This window comes from Parasteatoda tepidariorum, chromosome 4 (assembly GCF_043381705.1).
Source record: "Parasteatoda tepidariorum isolate YZ-2023 chromosome 4, CAS_Ptep_4.0, whole genome shotgun sequence".
Lineage (NCBI taxonomy): Eukaryota > Metazoa > Arthropoda > Arachnida > Araneae > Theridiidae > Parasteatoda > Parasteatoda tepidariorum.
Genome location: NC_092207.1, coordinates 24,725,979 through 24,744,322, shown reverse-complemented (window position 1 = coordinate 24,744,322; position 18,344 = coordinate 24,725,979). Strand labels below are relative to the sequence as shown.

The 18,344-nt window shown below is 28.1% G+C and overlaps 1 protein-coding gene across 1 annotated transcript in view; it reads left to right on the top strand.

Moving 5' to 3' along the window:
* The first annotated feature begins 236 nt into the window (after window positions 1–236).
* LOC107447418 (uncharacterized) overlaps window positions 237–18,344 on the top strand; it is an 87,534-nt gene continuing 69,426 nt past the window's right edge. The window contains exon 1 of the mRNA XM_016062333.3: window positions 237–369. Within this exon, the coding sequence (XP_015917819.1) occupies window positions 285–369 (85 nt within the window). The 5' untranslated portion in view covers window positions 237–284. The remainder of the gene's footprint in view (window positions 370–18,344) is intronic.

Genomic DNA, 18,344 nt, shown 5'->3' with positions numbered 1-18,344 from the left:
CTTCTGTGCCTCGTTTCAGTGTCTGAAACTTCAGACTGCAACCAATTTTAAAAATCATTCACTTTCAATCACACTTCTTGGCGAAAAAATAAAATCCAAGTAAAGTGTTATGAAAGTAATCTTCTAAAATTCAATTCTTTTTCAGTGTTTAATGTTTGATAGGATTTCCTATTTCTCGTGACGTCATAGTTTGACGGGGGGTGGCGCCAGTATCAGCGCCGGTCCGATGTGGTCCCACTTTGGGCTGTGGGACGCGTTGCTATTCGAACAGTTGTTTTCTCACGATGAGGTCGCATGGATATCCTTATCTTAAAAGAGGAATGTTAGTTGCTCTCGCTCCTCTGGCGGTTTTGGCGCTTTTATTTCCAGGTAAGTTCTACGATTTTTTTTTTCTCCTACAATCAGTGGAAGTAATCCTGATTTAAGTTTTGATATAAAAACTTCGATTGCACCTGTTGAATGCTTCTTAGCAAATTTAAAGCAGCATTGAATAAAAAATGTTTCAAAAGCAATAAATTAAATTATATTGCAGCATGCATTTTTATATTATTTTAAGTGGTTAATAAAAGATGTCTTTTTTTATCATGCATTATCATTTTTTTTTTTATAGAAATTAGTTTTCTGAAATTGCGATATCTATAGCAGAACACCTATTCGTTTCTATTTTTTTAAATAGCTAAATTATATTTAAATGCAAATTCTTTAAAACAATTCTATAACATTGAAAATATGTAATATAGTACTGCCCTGCAAAAATTTTCTAACAAAATATATTTCGTTTTAAAATTATATTACAATTTCAGAATTGAATAGCAAAAAAAAAAGAAAATTATGATAAAGCGTCGAAAAATATTTTTTAAATATTTTAATAAATTTGATACCTCAAGTTGTTTCTTTTTATATTATAGTACTGATTTTTGCAATGTGATTTAAAGCATATACTTTATGAACTGATAGTGGATTAAAGAAGAAGAATTGTTAAAATTATTCAATATTTTATGAAATATATTATATCCTAATGTATCAAGTTTGGAATATTTGAGAGGCAAACTATGTTCCGCACATGAAAATAATATCATCGTGGGGCAGAAAAAATTGGAAGTATATTATGAAATCAAAAAGTATCACCGTTTAATTATTCAACTGCATCCAAATTAAAAAGTAAATTCCAATATAGGCATTACGTGGAAAATTACTTGAAATTTATTAGTTGAATAAACCATTTCAAATTAAAGAATAATTTCAAATTAAAGAATAAAGAATAAATTAAGGAAATTTGTCAAATTAAAGAATTATTTACAGAAAATTGATTTATTTTTAATACTAATACTGTAATGTACCAATAATTTATACTTTTGCGTAATTCACTGCTTTATAAAATGATACATATTTCCTTTTATTATATTTATTATAAATAAAGATGTAAAATAACGGCAAGTTATGCTTTTTTCATGAAATAGTTAGTTACGAATGTTTGAATGATTTGTTTTGTCACGTTTATTGTCACGTTTTGTCACGTTAATAAAAATTTTTGTTGTAAAATTAATAAAAGCCTTCAAGTTATGAGATTAAACTTCATTCTGTATAAATAAAGGAAGGCATAAAATATCGAATAAATGTAATTATTTCAAATCATACAATTAAAATATAGTCATTATTTATTAAAGATATAAGAAGTATCAAACCATAAAAAGTACAATAAAAGAGGTGTACATAAAATACTTAATAAGAATGTTGCAATGTAAAAGATACTTTTACCATAAAATCTATTTTTGCTGTACAATTTTAATTCCGTAATTTTAAAATAATATTTATTTAGTTTCGATGATACAGTTATTTTACAGTAATATTACTGTCGAAATCACGGTTTTAAATTTTTTTTTTTGCGGTTACACATTTTTTTTTCCCGTAAACTGTGATTTTACAGTAATTACTGGCATTTTGAGTGACCGCACTTTTTAAATTAATTTGATCCAAAATTTTTTCACCCTGCCCTTCAGTTTTAATCATGTCTGATATGTTTATTATTATTTGTTTATTAATATTTCTTTTATGAAACTGACTTAAATCAACCCGCTAAGTCTACAAGTTCCTTGATTAAGAAAAAACATTTTCGTAACGAACTCAAACCTCAGTTGGAGTTCGAAAAATGAACACATACCATCGCAAGAAAAATAATTGCTCTTAGAATAACGTTGAATGTTCAAAAACCTGATTAAGATATTAAATTTTTTCTGTGGATTTCTTATATTAACACGCGTTTATTTTTGTTGCTTTCTCCCGTTGTTACCAAATTCACTTTGTAGCATTATTATCTTTACCAATTATCAGAAAAAAACTCTTGATCTCTTTAAATGGTTTAGTAGGCTACTTTTAAACTGGTTTAAGTCAGAATGATGAAAAATCAGATGTCATTATATTTACACAAGAAACGTTGTGCCCACGACAGTAAGTCACGAATGACACAAATCACATAGCACGGATTTTCCTTATTTTTAACGAAGGGAACGAAATAAACTGAAATGGTTTAGAATAAAACAATGAAAGTTTCAACTGAACTTCTTAAGAAAGTTAACTACATCCCCAACACATTTTTGTACGAAAAACCCACTCTTAAATATTTAATTGCAAATTGTTTTGTTTTTAAGTAGATACTAAAGGAATGTTAAGGTACATGAAATGAAGAATTTTTAATTTTTCCAGGTTACGAAACTAAACATGTGATATGTAACGTTTTAATTTTGATGATATTCCATTTGGATTAATGTTTTACTTAATTGATGTGAAATTTTATTATTAAAATAATTATTAATAATTTTTATTAATTATTCATACGTTATATTTATTATTAATAATTTCTATAAATTTTAATTTCCGTGAATGTTTTGCGCCTCAAAAGTTTGAATGTATAAGTGCTCATTTACGTTTTTTAGATTTCATTTCAAATATTTTATACTTTAAAATCGAAAATGTTTCGAAATATATTTTTTAGAATAATAATTAAAAATTTTATCAAGTGGTTTATTCTATCATAAAATTAATCAATTTATTAATTATGTAAAAATGTTTTCTAAGGCAGTTGTCTTAAGAATGCATTCCACACAGATATTTGTTTTACTTTAAATCAATTGCTTCAATAAAGATGATTAATTGTGTGCCGGTGATTTTACATTTGCGTGATTGCAGTCTATTAGGCAAAAGAACTATACAAGTATAAATATTACAATTAAACAGATTTAGAAAATTTCTTAAAGCGTTTTGCAATGAAATATTCTGTAAAATTAAATGCAATATTTATTTTAAATACTTATTGAATAAATAAACTCTCTATCATGGTAAGTGTAAACTTAGTAAAGCGAGATACAACGTTTGTTTGAGATTTTAAGACAAAATGTTATGAAGACTTGTTTCGTTGCTGTAGGCATCTACTTTGCCTAATGTTATCATATATTGCTAATTAAAATTTATTGAAATGAAACACAATTATTTACCACAATGATTAATTTTCAAATAATATAACAATTTAGTTTGAGTTCAGCATATGTAACATCGTGTCAAAAGCAGTATAATATTAATAATTCCATTCTTCTTCACTTCAAACAATTCGCTGAGTATTAAAATGCATGTATTGTATAGGCATACAAACACAATTTATGTAAATGGACTTAGAATAAAAAAAGCTTAACTGGAGTGTGAAATTATTACGAATCTCAGTTTTGTCAACTTTGGCTTTGTCATTAATGTCTGTATACGATTGATCGATATTTATTCTATCACTTAGTTTTTGTTTTGTTACATTAAAAATTGTTAAGAATACCTAAAAATTTGAAAATAGTAAACTCATTTACATCGTATAAGTAGAGGCAGAGGAGGGTTAGGGTGGACATTTTTTACAAATTTCGATTGCCAAAAAATCCCATTTAATATAATTTTTTACTCTTGAATGGTTTTTTAACAATAGTTCAGACATTTACCTAAATTTTGCAATTTTACATTGAAAAAACAAATCGCTTTTTTAAAAGGTAGACTTTTTTTGTTCATATTAGCCCCACTACATGGGGATAGCTTGAATATGTTATGAATCTAGTAGGAACAAACTTGATACAGTAGTTTATTATATATAAATCTTTAATTTATTACATGTTAAGCTATAATTACAACCTGAATGATGTTTACGTCAATCCAACCCTTATTGGAAAATAAATATTAACATATTTTAATTAAAATACTTTTGTCGATTGTTTCCCTATAATAAGATTTACGTTTTAAACGCAAATCAATAGACTTGAAAATTATTATTCAATTTGATTTATTTAAAAGCAAAGAACCAATCTTAAGTTTAATAAATTAATAAAACTATTTTTACTTGAGGAAATGGTCCGAAAGGACAATACACGGAGTGCATGTCCTAACGATATATTTAACTCATTGGGGGTGATGTAAAGTAACTCGCAAAGCAGAAGACGGCATCATTCACCGATGTTATGTTTTAGTTCATTGTACGTGAAAAAATTTATATGTATTAAAACTTTTGTTTTTTATTTAATTTATCTATATTAAATTATATTCTTCTAAACAATGCGATAAAGCATCTCCAAATTTCCTTGAATGGAGTAAAAAGAAAATTAGAAATAGACCTTAAAAACCATCTTTAACAAAGTTCTACGGAGTGCAATTATGCAACTATTCTGGAAATGTACTGAATGTTGACGATCTACAATATCCCGCTGTATAAAATTGGCTAGTAAATAAAAAAGTTATTCAAGATCTGTTCCCATGTCTACAATAGCTTTTCCGATGTAGAAAAATTCCTATTCAAGTTTTATATATTTGTCAAACAATTTTACTAAAATTTATTCGTAATAGTTTTTCAATTGAATCCCCGTTTTTGATAAGACCGCTGACCTTGCATCAGTACAATCTCAAAATATAAATTTTTGTATCTTAATGCTCAGAAAACACAATATTTTGCATTATTTTTAGCTACTGTATTAAATATTGTAATATGTTTTTTAGGTTATTTAGTACTTTCATTAGTTTAAATAGTAATATAAAGTACACAAAGTACAAAGGTACAAAGTATTAAGCATAGTTCAACTAGTTGCTTTTAAAATGGTTTTTCTCTAAAATACGCGTTGTACTAGATAAATAAAATGTAANTATTTATATATATATATATATAGATATAGATATAGATATATATATATATCAATTTTCTAGTCTTGCATATTAAGTGTTTAGTTACTAAAACCCTCTTATCCTTTTATAAATTTGTATAAAGGCACGACGGGAAATAATGGCTTATAGAATATCCTGCTGCTGTAGTCAGAGCAATAGTTGGATAAATCAAATCTAGTTGAATTAGCACCATGTTCCGTCATAATAGTTACATAATTATCATATGGAATATATTTAGAATATTATCTATATGAGGAAAATTTAAAACTATATTTATGAACGTGTAATACCGTGTTACGTATAATTACCTAATTTAGCATTCTATGAGGAAAAAAATGGTAACTGTATGGCAGGAAATAAAAAATTAAAAAAAAACACACTTTCGGTTTGAGCATAGCATTAACGGTAAAACTTTTCTGCTTCATGGAATAATTAAAAAATATGAACGAATTCGATGAATATTTTTTTATAGTCAAAGCGATAAAAACTTCGCATATTAGTTACAATTCTTCGAATTTTACAGTTTTTTATATTGCAGTTTTGAGAAGATCAAAATTACCAAAATATGGTAAAATTTATCATGTCTCTTTCTCCCTGAAAACATAAAAAGCTCTGTAGGTTTTACCGAAAGGCTATGGTAATGGTTTTGGTAAAATTAACAATAAAATATGGTTTTATAATGTGTAATAAAATTTAGTATATGTGGAGAAATTTAGTAGGGCACGAAAAACCATTTATTGGGTAAACTTTGCTTTTCAGCTATGTTTTTTTACTAAATGTTTAATAATAAGAACTATAATTTTGCAAACCTGAATTTTCGATAAACCGTTACCATGTGAACAAAATAAATATGAAATAAATTGCTGAAATACGATAGATTATGGCTTTGTTAACCAGAATTATAGTTCCTTTTATTAAAAAAAATATTCGGTAATTTTACCAAAATGTGTATATATATATATATAAGTATTTTTTATAAAATAACTTATTGCTTATTATTTTTTTAATAATTAAGAATAACAAAGATTTACTCAAAAAGAAAGTTGTGCGAGTATTTTTAACGATTTTGATTTTGGGGATACATTTTGCTTTTGCGGTTGTGTCTATTTTCAATTGCTTAATGTGAGAAAACAGGGCTTAATGAGTGAGTTAAGCTTTAGAAACCCAAAGAATATGTTGGGATTAATTGGTGGTCTAGACGATCTGTAATATGGAACAGTTACGCTTTTATCCGAAAAAATTTAGACTTCTTAGGGACTCCTAGGATCCTATATGCATTCTCCTTAGATGGAATAATAGCGAGATGTATGCATCAATTTATAACAATTAGTACCATTTATATTTCATGTAGGACTGTCTACAAATGATGTCCTACTTGTCGGGGAAGGAAAGATTTCATATCATTGTGACAGTTTGCGATAAGGGGGCAAAAAGAAATATCTCATCACGAACTTCGTGATGAGGTATTTCTGGTTTTGTTTCTCTTTAGAAAAATTAAAACATTTTAAATCAACTGAGGTTGAAAGATAAAATCTGAAATATGACCTATTCCGTAAAGAATTTCGAATCAAATTACGGTTTAAAGAACCCGTGAAAAAAAAATCCATTTTCGAAAAATCCATTATTCGTAAAATCCATTATCCGTAAAATCTATTTGACCGTAAAATCAATTTTACTATTATACCGTACTTTTTACAGTAATATTTATTTAATTAAAGAGATTCATTGATTTTGCTGCTTCATTTCTGTAAAAATTAAGATCAATAGCAATTCCCAAATTACAGCAAAATCCGCTTTACCTTAAAATTCATTTCTATCGTAAATTCCATTTTTACCGTATAATGTTATACCATAATTTTTAAAGTAATATTTATTTAATTTGAGTGATTCAGTGATTTTAAGGTAATTAAAAATTGCGGTCAGTCCAAACTCCCAAAATATCCAAAAATGTGATATATATATATANTCGTATTGAAAGCCTTTTGAACATTTTTTCTTCTGTAAATTATAACAGGATTTTCTTTTTGTTGCATTGAAGGCTTCTTTACTTCTGTACGGGAGAATGAGTGTATAATCGAAAGCATCTCTACTTCTGACTTCTGATTCAAATCTGCTTGTTTTAATTTCATCTCTCCTTGGATTCTACTTTGAGAGGGAGGGCGTTTCGGTCTGTGACAGTTTCTACGACGTTTCTGTTTACCTTTCTCAATGTTTCTGTAATTTGATGTTATTATATATATATATAATGTATGTCAATGCTTCAAAATATTTTTCAGCAACATAGAGAATCCAATTTACTTAATTTGTAAAAAAAATGTACATTTGTATCCATTTCGTAATTGCATACGACGTGACTATGATATACATTTAAACGACGATATAAAATTTCAGAGTAGATGAACGTATATCATATTTCCTGATTACATTCGTGTCCGATAAATCTTCGTATAAGTCTTAATTAAATTGCTCTGCTTAGGGAATTAATATCAGATTTAAAGCGCCACTTATTAAAATGAGTTTTATATTTATTTGAGTCATGAACTGAAGTTATTTATTAATATCTTTGAAGAATCTTAGGAAGATAAAGATGCAGGTAAGCTGATTAATTATACGAGAACTTGCTAAGAGAATTATTCCATCTAAAATCAGAAATAGAAATTTATATCTAATATTGAGCAATTTAGATTTAAATTAAAGCAAGATAAATTATAGTTTTTAGTTATGTTTTGTATATTACTTTCATAAAAAAAATTAAGGGTTTCTATTTCGATGTTATATAGCTTAACGTCATCTCATTAAAAAAATATACTAACTATTTAAAATTGTAGAACTCTAAGCAGTTATTTTATAATAATTACTTTATCTTTGATATAAGGGTACATTTTATTCGTATAGTTAGCAATACTGATTTTAATGAGCTAATTTCATTATATATGCTATATTTAATTTGAATTCGTGAATGAACATTTTGTTTTATTTCTTAATCAAATATTATCTTTATGTTACTCCTATGTACGATGCGGAATAAAAACTGACCACTTTGAATAGCTTTTTATCTAATGATCTGATCTTTACGCTTTAGGAATCAACATTATTGATTCGAGGGACTGACCTCAAGTATGCAAATCAATTAGTGCAAACGATATTTTAAGTTACGAAACCAGACACAAAGCGGATTTGGATCTCTGATCATCAAAACATAGGATGCAACCTCAATCTGGGAAATATGGTCCCCATAGTTTGGTCAGGAGAGCGATGCAAGGTTTAGACCACTTAATGTTAATTTTACGTTTTGCGTATTTCGCCATATCGCTAGAACTTCTTGAGTGGATTGAAAAAATTTCAGCACACAATTAGAAGATTCTCTTATATAAAGATAATATCATGCAAAAGATAAATTTTTTTAAATAGTAAATATGTGTTATTATTTTATTAAATAAAATAGTCGAAAAATTTTTGAATTTTAATTTATACTTCTTTACATAATTTTTAAATATGCAATTTTACAAGATAAAATGTAAAATTTGATTGAAATTGGTTGAATAGTTACTGAGAAGTAAAATTTTAAAGAAGTCATATGATTAAAATTGGATTTCTCAGGCACCTGTCTCAGCTCAAATTTTGCCTTTTGCCAAGTTAATTTACATACATAAAATTGAAGTAAGACATTTGCTACCTTAAAATTCAGAATCTTTTCTACAGTTATGGAATTAAATGACAAAAAAAAATATATAAATATTTACTAAAATTTATTTTTTATAAAAATATTGTTTTATTTAAAATTTATTTTTTAAATATTTATTTCGTGGAATTAACTTTTTATAAACGAATTTTATAATTGTGTGTAAAATTTTTTAAACTCGCTTAAAATGTTCTAGAGATATGACGAAAGACGCAAAAAGTAAAATTAATATTAAGAAATCCGCATTGTTCTCCTGACCAAGTTATAAGGGACTATATTTCCTGGATATCGGCTACCCCTATATTTTGAGGGTCAGCAATCCGAATCCGTTGAAAAATAGGTATACTTATTTAGAGAAAGTACGTCTTTGTGCGTGATTTTGTAGCTTAAAATATTGTCGACACATATTGTCGTTCATTACGAGAATTCCAAAATTATACTTTAGGAGCGGCAATTATGAAACACCCTGTGCATTTAAAATCAGTTAACATTGCTGGTTTATTTACAACAGTGTTTCCCAAAGTGTGGTACGCTTACCCCCAGGGGTACGGGAACAGTTCAGCGGGGGTACGCGTTCTAATGCGAAATATCTTACAACAAAAGAAAATGTCAAAAATTTTATTTTAAAACAAAGCTAGTCATTAAAATTTACGATTACGTATTTTTCTATTGGCAGAGTTAACAGTTAACTCTGCCAATAGACTGCAGAGTTATAAAGGGAAATTAATTTCTGCAGAGTTAACAGTTAACAATTAGTTGTGTCAACAGCCGTTTGTGATTTTTAACTTTTGTGTAATTGTTTTATAGTAAAAAATACATTCATTTTTGATTAGTGGTACACAGCATTACGAAAAATTTAGAAAGGGTACACAAAAGTCATAAGTTTGGGAAACACTGATTTACAATATACCTCTAATGTTTTCTTAACATTACGTCGTCTTATTTTTGACTTACAGTTCGTTCAAAAACAAAGAGAACATTTTCCGTCATTGCCAAAACTTCCTTCAACAATAGCTGATTTTTTTCTTAAATTTATTTCAAATCGTTTCATACTTAAAATTTATAGAATTGCCAGTAAACTTATTTATTACTTTTCAAAACGACCTAGTATTTTCCACCATAAAAATGCTATTGTGACCATTTTTTCTCAAAATAAATAGAAAACATAAATCTTATTGAAAGAAAGCAAAATGCTCCTAGCTACTTTTATAAAATTTCTATATTATCATTTATTTGTTTATATGATACGTAGATTTACTGAGATTTATTCAGAAAAAAACACTCGCTTTATCCGGATAGTGGAAAATTGAATTTCTTTGAATTTTTCTCGGTCCCTAAATCTTAGCTTAGGTAATAGGGAAAGATACATTCTTTTTTTTATAATTTTTCCTTCTTCTTTACTTTAGCATGCTTTCCGCTCACTTCATCCTTTTTTTGTTCTTTGGCTTTCTTTTTCTCTTTAGAATATAGAAGTGATAAAATATTCATTTCTTAAGCCGTACTTAAGTTATTGGAAGACGTACCATCCGTCAGAAAGTGTTTACTTATTGCTTTTAAGATCATAAAATATAAATATTGAAGTTTTAAACTTAAGCCTCCGTTATTTACCCTACATAATAGGATAATGAAGATGTTTTTGTATCGCCTTTTATTGATCCGTAATTATTTAACGACCTGTTCAAAATTTTTTGGAAAACATTGTGCCTGGACTTTAAAGCTTTTAGTTTAACAGTTTATTATACAGTGAATAATACTTTGCCCTCGCTAATGATCTCATCTATTATATTTAGAAAATCTTTAAGCTGTACACCGTAGAACAATTTTAGTGTATCGAGCAACGAAAAGTGATGGAAACGTTTTTGCACTAAAAGTAGTGAAATAAAATAAAGTTAATTTTTGATGCAATCAAATACCAGTATAGTTCTTGGTATTTGATTGCATCACACTTAAAATAGTGCCATTAATTTTGATGTTTCTGCATCCATTTTCGGTGCTCAGTAACACTAAAATTTATAATATTTAAATCTATTATATTTAGAAAATCTTTAAGCTATACACCGTTGAGCAATTTTAGTGTATAAAACCACCAAAAGTGGTGGAAACGTTTTTGCACTAAAAGTAGTGAAATAAAATAAAGTTAATTCTTGATGCAATCAAACACCAGTATAGTTCTTGGTATAAACACTTGTTTACCCTTATAATAGTGCCATTAATTTTGATGTTTCTGCTTCCATTTTCAGTGCTCAGTAACACTAAAATTTATAATATTTAAATCTATTATATTTAGAAAATCTTTAAGTTGTACACCGTTGAACAATTTTAGCATATCTAACCACCAAAAGTGATGGAAACGTTTTTACACAAAAAGTAGTGAGATAAAATAAAGTTAATTATTGATAAAACCAAACACTCAGTATAGTTTTTGGTATAAACACTTGTTTACACTTAAAATAGTGCCATTAATTTTGATGCTTTTGCTTCTATTTTCGGTGTTCAGTAACACTAAAATTTATAATATTTATAAGATATGATACACAAAAGAGTCGTTAAAATTACTTTTAAGTTAAAGTAATAATAATTTAATTATTTAACATTAGAAACGTATACTTGAAATTAAAAAACTGTTTGTAAATATCACAGCACAGAGAGGGTAATACATTTGCAAGCTTGAACTATGCTTAAAAAGTAAAAGCAAGGGGAAATGAAACATAAACTTATTAAATACAATTGACAGATATTTGAAATTGAAATATAAATGTAGTCATTACCTTGCTAAAAGTTTAAATAAGTTTAAACAAACAATAGTTAACAAGTTACAATAAAACAAATTTTCAATATCTCGTGTTTGATTGTAAACAATCTAATGCTATGAACTGACGATATTCAAACGTGGAGGAAAATAATTCATGAATGATGTGAATGCCTGAGACTAGTTAAAACATTCTTCCATTACTAGTGTTTAGATTTAACTGCACCAGTTAAAATGTATCTGAATACTCAATTTGGTATTAGAAATAAAGCTTTGCCTGCATGATTTTTGGGATTGTTGAACTATAAATTTGGTTTAATATTACATCATGATTCTTACAGCTCATAACTGTTAGAATTTTTTGAATTAAAAACAGACACGTAACAATTAACTTTTATTTCAGTGGAATATTCAGCATCGCGCTTACACCTTCTCGATTGCAATCGGTCTACCGTTGTTATTGAACTATTTTCAAATGTAAATTGCGAAAATTATTCTTGAATGGAATAAATTTACCTGAGCTTGGTGTAAGCTTTCTCAATTATCGGTGTTCATATGTAACTACACTCATATATGAACGCTCAATTTGGTATTAACTTTAAATAAAGTAATTGTTCACACGAGTTTTGGAGTGTGTCAGCACCTAACTCTAAAAGTATTACAGCTTAGTTTAGAAAGTGTTAGAAATGCTTTCGCAATTCGTTTTTATTGCTTCATAATTCGAGCGCGCATCCACTCATTGGACTCAAGTAGATTTTTGCTAATTCTGCATGTATGCTAATACCGTTTCTGAAATGAACTTCTACAAGTATTTGAATTTCAGCTTTTGAAGACAGGCCATATTTTTCATTTTTACAAAAACTCGTAGCACCTTTTAGCTGACATAAATACGCAAAATGATTAAAAAAAAACCAAAGAAAAAGATAAAAAATGAAAAATTCTCTTTCCCATGGTAATTATAAAGCTTCATGAAAAACAAAATATTGTTCTGAATTATTATTGAACCTGCCTAAACTGATGTGTATAAGTAAAATAAAAATGTAGAACAGTCCGTTGATATGAACTGATCGCTTTTAAGCGTTCAGTTTTTCTCCACTTTTTTCCTCAGTTTGTTTCGGCTTTCTATTGTCCTCGTGAGAAAACAATATTTCAAAGTTTCTAATCAAGAAGGTATATTTTATTTTATTTTATAACCGTCGTTGAACAACCGATCCAATTTTTGGGTTTACGACTACTAATGATCAACTCCGTAGCCTTGTAATTTTGAACCCAATCCAGAAGACAAAGGAATTCCTGGATCAAGTATAGGGAGAAATTTGCCTTCGTGGAGGACTTTTGATCTACCTTTCCATGTAACCCACATTTGTGTTACATGGAGAGGTAGACCACGAGAGCCTCCCACGGCTAGCCTGACTGCAAGGAGACTCTAACCCATGATCCGTCTACCACTGAGGATATTTCACGTCAGCACTGTGGTCGGTAAACCGGGGTTCAATCGCCGGGATCGAACCCCGGTTCACCTCATTAGAAGGCGAACTCTCTATCCCCTGAGCCATCGCGGCTCAAACAAGCAGGTACAAGCGTTCATCTTTATCATTGCTCACTCACCTGATATTTTAATTCTTTGTTGCTTATGCGAACAAGAAATAAAGAACTTTTTTGTCGCTATGTAATAGAAATATGAACATTGGTTCAGTGACTTTGTTAATGATATTAATATAAATAATTTCTTTCTTGAAATATGTTCGTTGGCAAAGAAACAGAAAACACATTTTATTATGAAATCCCTAATTTCATTAATTAAAATCATTATTTTATTTGCCTTTATTATTTTATTATGCCTTAACTGGTTTTTTTTTGCGTTTTCCTTGGCAATAATTTTTTTTTCCTTCTCATTTTCAAAAAAGCTTTACAGTTATCAAAACATCCAATCAAGAAATGATTTCGAATTCGATTTCGAAGCTTATTGCCTTAACCAATCATTAGTGAAATTTATACTCGAACTTAATAACGGATGATCACATCGAAGACTTACTAAAGCTCAACTATAATTAATTAAAGGTAATTTAGATTCCCAGTGGATAAGAGTGATTATAGAAGCATAATCTATGCGCATTTATTTTTTACGTAAAATATCTGTGCTCTGAATATTCTGATAATGGTTTTATCTGACAGTATAACTACTGGATTATCTAATAAAAGGTCTAAATATTACTTTCAAATCGAGAATAACATAATTTAGGTGAGCAAATTTTATGTCATGCTGGAGGTAATTATAACTTTAAGAAAATCTATTATTGTATTTCATTTACTCGAAGTGTCAAACATATTTTAGGTGAAAAGTACCATTTGTGAATACTCACATATAAAATCATTACTTTCTTTGTCTTTACCACTTTATGCCATGTCTGGTAATTTTATTGCGTTTTTTGGCCATAATTTTTCACATTTTCAAAAAAAAACTACTTTTATCAAGAGATCCAATCAAGCAATGATTTCGAGTCTTACTGACTTACCCATTAATTAGTGAAATTTATACTCGTACTTTATAACATATGTTCACATCGAATACTTACTAAGGCTCAACTATTATTAATTAAAGGTAATTTTGATTCCCAGTGGATAAGAGTAATTATAGTAGAATAATATATGAGTATTTATGTTTATTTTTTGCCGAAAATATCAGTGTTCTGAATATTCCGATATAGGTTTTATCTGGCAGTAACTACTGGATTTATTTTTGTCAAAAAAAAGAACTAAATGTTACTTTCCAATAGGCAAACATGGTGAGCAAGAGGTATGCTAAAGGTAATTATAACTTTAAGAAAATGAATTATTATATTTCATTTATTCGAAGTATCAAACACATCGTAGGTACTACTTGTGTACAAACGTACTACTTGTGAGTACTCTCAAAAAATATTTATTGTATTCACATACTATTTAGTAACACTATGATGAGATTGTTATTTATAAAACATTTTACTTAATTATGTTAAACGCTGAGTATAAAAGTATAAGATTAACAAGAACTGCATTTTTATTAATTTGATTTCATATCGTTGCTAGGGCAGTCTTTCAATCCCAATTGGAACTATTTTCTGCTTAGCTAGAGTACTCAAGTCTATAACAAAGCTCAAAGCTTGATGGTGATATGAAATACTATCATTTCCTATCTGCGATAGCAGACATTTTAGCCAATAAAACTTTTGTCCGATTTTCGACCAGCAAACGAGAACACATTTTTACAAGAGTTTTATATTTGATGTCAACACAAGGTCATTTTATTACTGCTATTTGCATAATTTATCGCCACATTATCGTTAAATCGAATTTTTTGGCAATTTTTCGTTTTTCTTGAATGCTAAAACTGCAACTTCAGTTCTGTTCCTCATACCTACGTAAGTTATCATTCTAAATGATGTAAGCAGATTGTATCGCCATCGATCGCGAATTGATATTTCAATCGCTTTTTGAGGTAAATCAACAAACAGACGCAAAGCAGAAAAGAAGAAAATAATGAAACTAAATGATAAAATGAAATAATAAAAGGTTTGAAAATGCAATTTTTTATCTGATTTAAAATGAAAAAAGAAATGATGGCATAACTAACTAACTTTCTAAAAGCATTGTGCGAGTTTTCGATTATAATCGAAGCTTAAGAAAGTGATGGGTCCTTAAAATTTGTTTTGAACTCTATTTTAAATGGGACTTCAAAATTATTGCATATCTCTGTTGCCTCGTGCAATTATTATTTTATTTAACTAAATCAATCCTGGTGTAATTTAGCATCGATAAATGTAACATGTCAATCTTTGTTTACGCGATGAGGAAATGCTGTTCGTTGAAGGTGCAAAATGTGAAATTTATCCATTTGAAGAGTTAAAGAAACACAGCGATGAAATGTATCGAGTTAAGGAGTTAAGAAAGGTCAGAGGTTTACCAAGTTCCATAAATGCTTGAAACGTTTTCTAATTTTCACTCTTAATTTATTAGTTGAATTTTAGGAATAGCTTTAAAGTCCTTTTGACCCCTTAACTATCGTATAACTTTCAAGAAAACGGTCATAAAAGTGTCTATTTAGTTGGCTTTTGTATTTGTATTACGTATTTGATTAGTGCTGATATCTAGTTAAAAATAAACTAACTATCTACAATTACCTTAAAAATATCCTGGTACTGCCATCTGGTGTGTAAAATGAGAAATAAAATGCTTTCCGGGTAAAAGAAATGAATTAGTTTTATTCTTATTGGCGCGTTACTAGTGGACACTCTACCCCGTCAATATCACGGGAGTGAGAAATAGAGGGCGAAACCTCGCCCCGACATTTTCACGGGAGCGAAAAGGAAGGAGTTAACAGGTAATTTGCTGAGATAAAAGAGATAAAATTTTAAGATAAAAGAGATAAAATTTTCTTTCAATGGTCAGATTATTTCGTTATAAAAAAGAAACTGAGCGAAACTATGGGCTATTGAGTATTATTGATAAATATCTACTTAACATGACTGTCAGAAAAGTTTCGAAAGGTTAAAAAAATACAAAATTGGCTGAGGCAAACAAAAATGTTAGCAAGAAAAAGAACACTGGTAAAATTACCTTACTGTATATTAATGACATTTCTGGTTGGAACAAATATTATTCTGTTAATAAAGAAAATTAAGAAATATTATTAGTTAAAATAATAAATTATAAGGAATTTTAAAATTAATATAAATACAATTTATGTTTATAATTAATTGTACCTACATATTTTAGTGGTTTATTATTGGTTTGTTTATTTTCAGAACATATTTTCCGGATTAAATTTAAAAAGGTTTAATTTATAATACACATGTAACAAGCCATTAGAATGATGTATGAAACATTGTTTGCCAAATTAAATTTATAAAAAATAAGTCTATTTGTACCCTATAGTTATTTTGTGAGCAGTACGAAATATTTTCGTAAAGAGTATTAATATTGTTTGAAAACTTGGAAGCAATCCAAACAGTTTTAATATACTGTTTAGAAATTTTTTTAAAAAGATTCTCCAAGAAACTCTTATTCTGTTTTGAAAAATCGAATTAAATCTTTCAAAAGATATGTTTGAACTGTAGAAAATAAAACAATATATGATTGATTTGAAATTTAATAATCAATTTTAGTTTGTTTCCTTTTTTTAATATTTATTTAAAAAAACGCGTTTATAAATGTAACAATTAGATAAATATTCTAATTATCTAAGCTTCTGATTTTTGGGCAAAAAAGAGGGGTAAGCGTGGTTCTCAAAATAGAAAAATATAGCTTTCATATCTTTAATGCTTTTTATATTTTTATTTTCATTTTCTAGTATATAGTCTGAATGGCTCTAGGGTCTAGCCAAAAATCTATATAATTAAAGCAGCATGTCTATATGTTTGTATATATCTTATACAAATTCGCAATTCTAAATCGATCTATAACAAATTTGGTGCAAGTACGCATGATGCAAATACACTGCATATTTAACTGTCTTCCTTAAAACTCTCTCCGGAAGCCTGTTTGCATGTTACATCCCCAAAAAAGAGTTCTTTCATAGACTTTGGTCAACAAGTTATGAGAGCCGTGGGGATTCAGAGGAGAGAGAGTTCGCCTTTAATTTTAATTTTTAATTTTAGATTTTTTGAACTTACTTATCTTTAATTTGGTAATTTTTCATTTTTTTAAAAAAAAGGATCCTGGCTTTTAAGCAAGTAAGAGCAGGGAATAGAGCGTTCGCCTTCCAATGATGTGACCCAGGTTCGATCCCAGCGATGGCTGGTTGATGCGAATTCCGCAACCGGCTCACTAACCACTTTGCGGACGCAAAAAATATTTGCAATGGTAAACGGATAATGGGCTACAGTCTCCTCGACGTCAGGCTAGAAATGAGAGGTTTTTTTGGTTTATTACTCCACGTAACGCAAATGCGGATAAATTCCATTAAAGAGTCCTTGAGTTCTACACGAGGCCAAATTTCCCCCAATACTTCATCCAGAAGTTCCCTTGTTTTCTGAATTGGGTTCAAAATTTCAAGGCTACGTAGTTGAACATCGGTAGTTGCAAACTCAGTATTGGGTCGGCAGTTCAACGATATAAGAATAATAAAATAAAATAAAATAGAAAAATAAAACGAAATTAAGAAAATCTATAAATTTNTCTGAATTGGGTTCAAAATTTCAAGGCTACGTAGTTGAACATCGGTAGTTGCAAACTCAGTATTGGGTCGGCAGTTCAACGATATAAGAATAATAAAATAAAATAAAATAGAAAAATTAGAAAAACGAAATTAAGAAAATCTATAAATTTCATTAACTGTGTATAAGCTGCAAGTATATAGAACTTATAAAATAAGTTAAAAATATAGAGAAAACATGGAAAATAATAAGGATTAATGAAAGAAGCCCTAGAAAAATTATAAAAATTTAAAAAGTTTAAAAAATATTAAAAAATTATTAAAAATATAGATATATTAAGAACCCAGAACACAAAATAAATAAATAATTATTTTGTTTAATTGTCTGAATTGTTAATTAATTGTTATGAATTGTCACTAATTAATTGTTATTTTTTATAAATAATCATTTTGTTTTCCAGCCTTTTTATCTATATGATTTTTTAAAATTTGTTTCAATATTATTTATAAATATTATATTTTTATAATTTTTCTTCTTCTCTTTTCATCAATGTTTATTATTTTCCATGATTTTCCTATGTTTACATATATATATATATACT